This window comes from Mandrillus leucophaeus, unplaced genomic scaffold (assembly GCF_000951045.1).
Source record: "Mandrillus leucophaeus isolate KB7577 unplaced genomic scaffold, Mleu.le_1.0 Scaffold491, whole genome shotgun sequence".
Taxonomy (NCBI): domain Eukaryota; kingdom Metazoa; phylum Chordata; class Mammalia; order Primates; family Cercopithecidae; genus Mandrillus; species Mandrillus leucophaeus.
In genome coordinates, this window is record NW_012105265.1 from 206428 (window position 1) to 207659 (window position 1232).

At 38.6% G+C, this 1232-nt stretch overlaps 1 protein-coding gene across 1 annotated transcript in view; it reads left to right on the forward strand.

Annotated features, from left to right (window-relative positions):
- Positions 1–1232, forward strand: part of FAM151B (family with sequence similarity 151, member B) — a 75483-nt gene that overhangs the window by 30033 nt on the left and 44218 nt on the right. The window contains exon 3 of the mRNA XM_011995555.1: positions 561–726. Within this exon, the coding sequence (XP_011850945.1) occupies positions 561–726 (166 nt within the window). The remainder of the gene's footprint in view (positions 1–560; positions 727–1232) is intronic.

Genomic DNA, 1232 nt, shown 5'->3' on the forward strand with positions numbered 1-1232 from the left:
GTACGGGAGGAGTTGTTGGCAGCCATCTTGGAGGCAGTCTGTCACAGCCGGCTGAACATACTTACACCGTGTCTGCTGAAGCTCATTACCTGTTCAAAGGATGTCTGCCTTTAAGCAGTAACTAAACTGTAAGTCAAAGAAGTGAATTTTTAATGTGGACTTTAAAACATGAGCAATGAATATCCATAATTTCTAATTTGAGGACTGAGGAGATAAAAGTACGATTTTTATTCCCAGAAAACTTCAGCAAACACTTATTAAGCCTTCCATTTTGTATGCACTTTGCTAGGTATTAGAAAGAAATTCAAGAGTACGTCAACAGCTTACGATCTGTGTGACTTAGGGAAAGTCATTTAACTTCTTGGCATCTGTTTGCTAATCTAAAAAATAAGGACCACAGGTTCGGGCCTTGTATACTGCCTGGCATGGGATCATTGCTCACTGAGTGTTACTTTTCTTTCCTTTTTTTTATCTTCCTCAAAAGGATACTGAACATGGCGGCTCCTGTAGTTCTGTGCCCTGTTTTCTTAGCATTAACTGAAGTTCTTTTATTTGGACAGGTACTGCTCACATGATAGAGGCTGATGTCCTTCTTCCAAGTGATGGATCAGAACACAGCCAGCCAATTATGGCCCATCCCCCTGAAACAAACAGTGATAATACTCTACAGGAGTGGCTGACTGAAGTTACGAAAAGCAATAAAGGCATCAAGCTGGATTTCAAAAGGTATTTGTATAAACATATTCAATTTTCTGGGAAAAAATGAATAGCTGTGCCTGACTACCTATTTTTGTTTTTTATGTTATCCAAACTGAAAATGGGATTGTAGACTCTATTTCAGGACTGAACCTAAATGAACCTAAGACCCACTGAGTTATTTACTAAAATTGCTTTTTGGAGACCCTTAAAGGCTAAAGTTAGATTAATTTTTATAAAGGAATTTATCATAAGTGACCATTGTGACAACAGAAAGCTAAGTTAAAAATGTTACGTTTGTTAGAAAGTAACCCAGGAGAGAGAGAGCTGGGAGAAATTCATTGAGCTAGTTAATGCATACCCTATTTGATTTATATTACTACATTTGTAAAGGGAATTATTTAGAATTCTCCAATAACCAAAGTGTTCCTTAAAAATAATACTTGGAGGCAGCCAGGCGCGGTGGCTTAAGCCTGTAATTCCAGCACTTTGAGAGACTGAGGTGGGCGGATCACCTGAGGTCAGGAGTTCGAGAC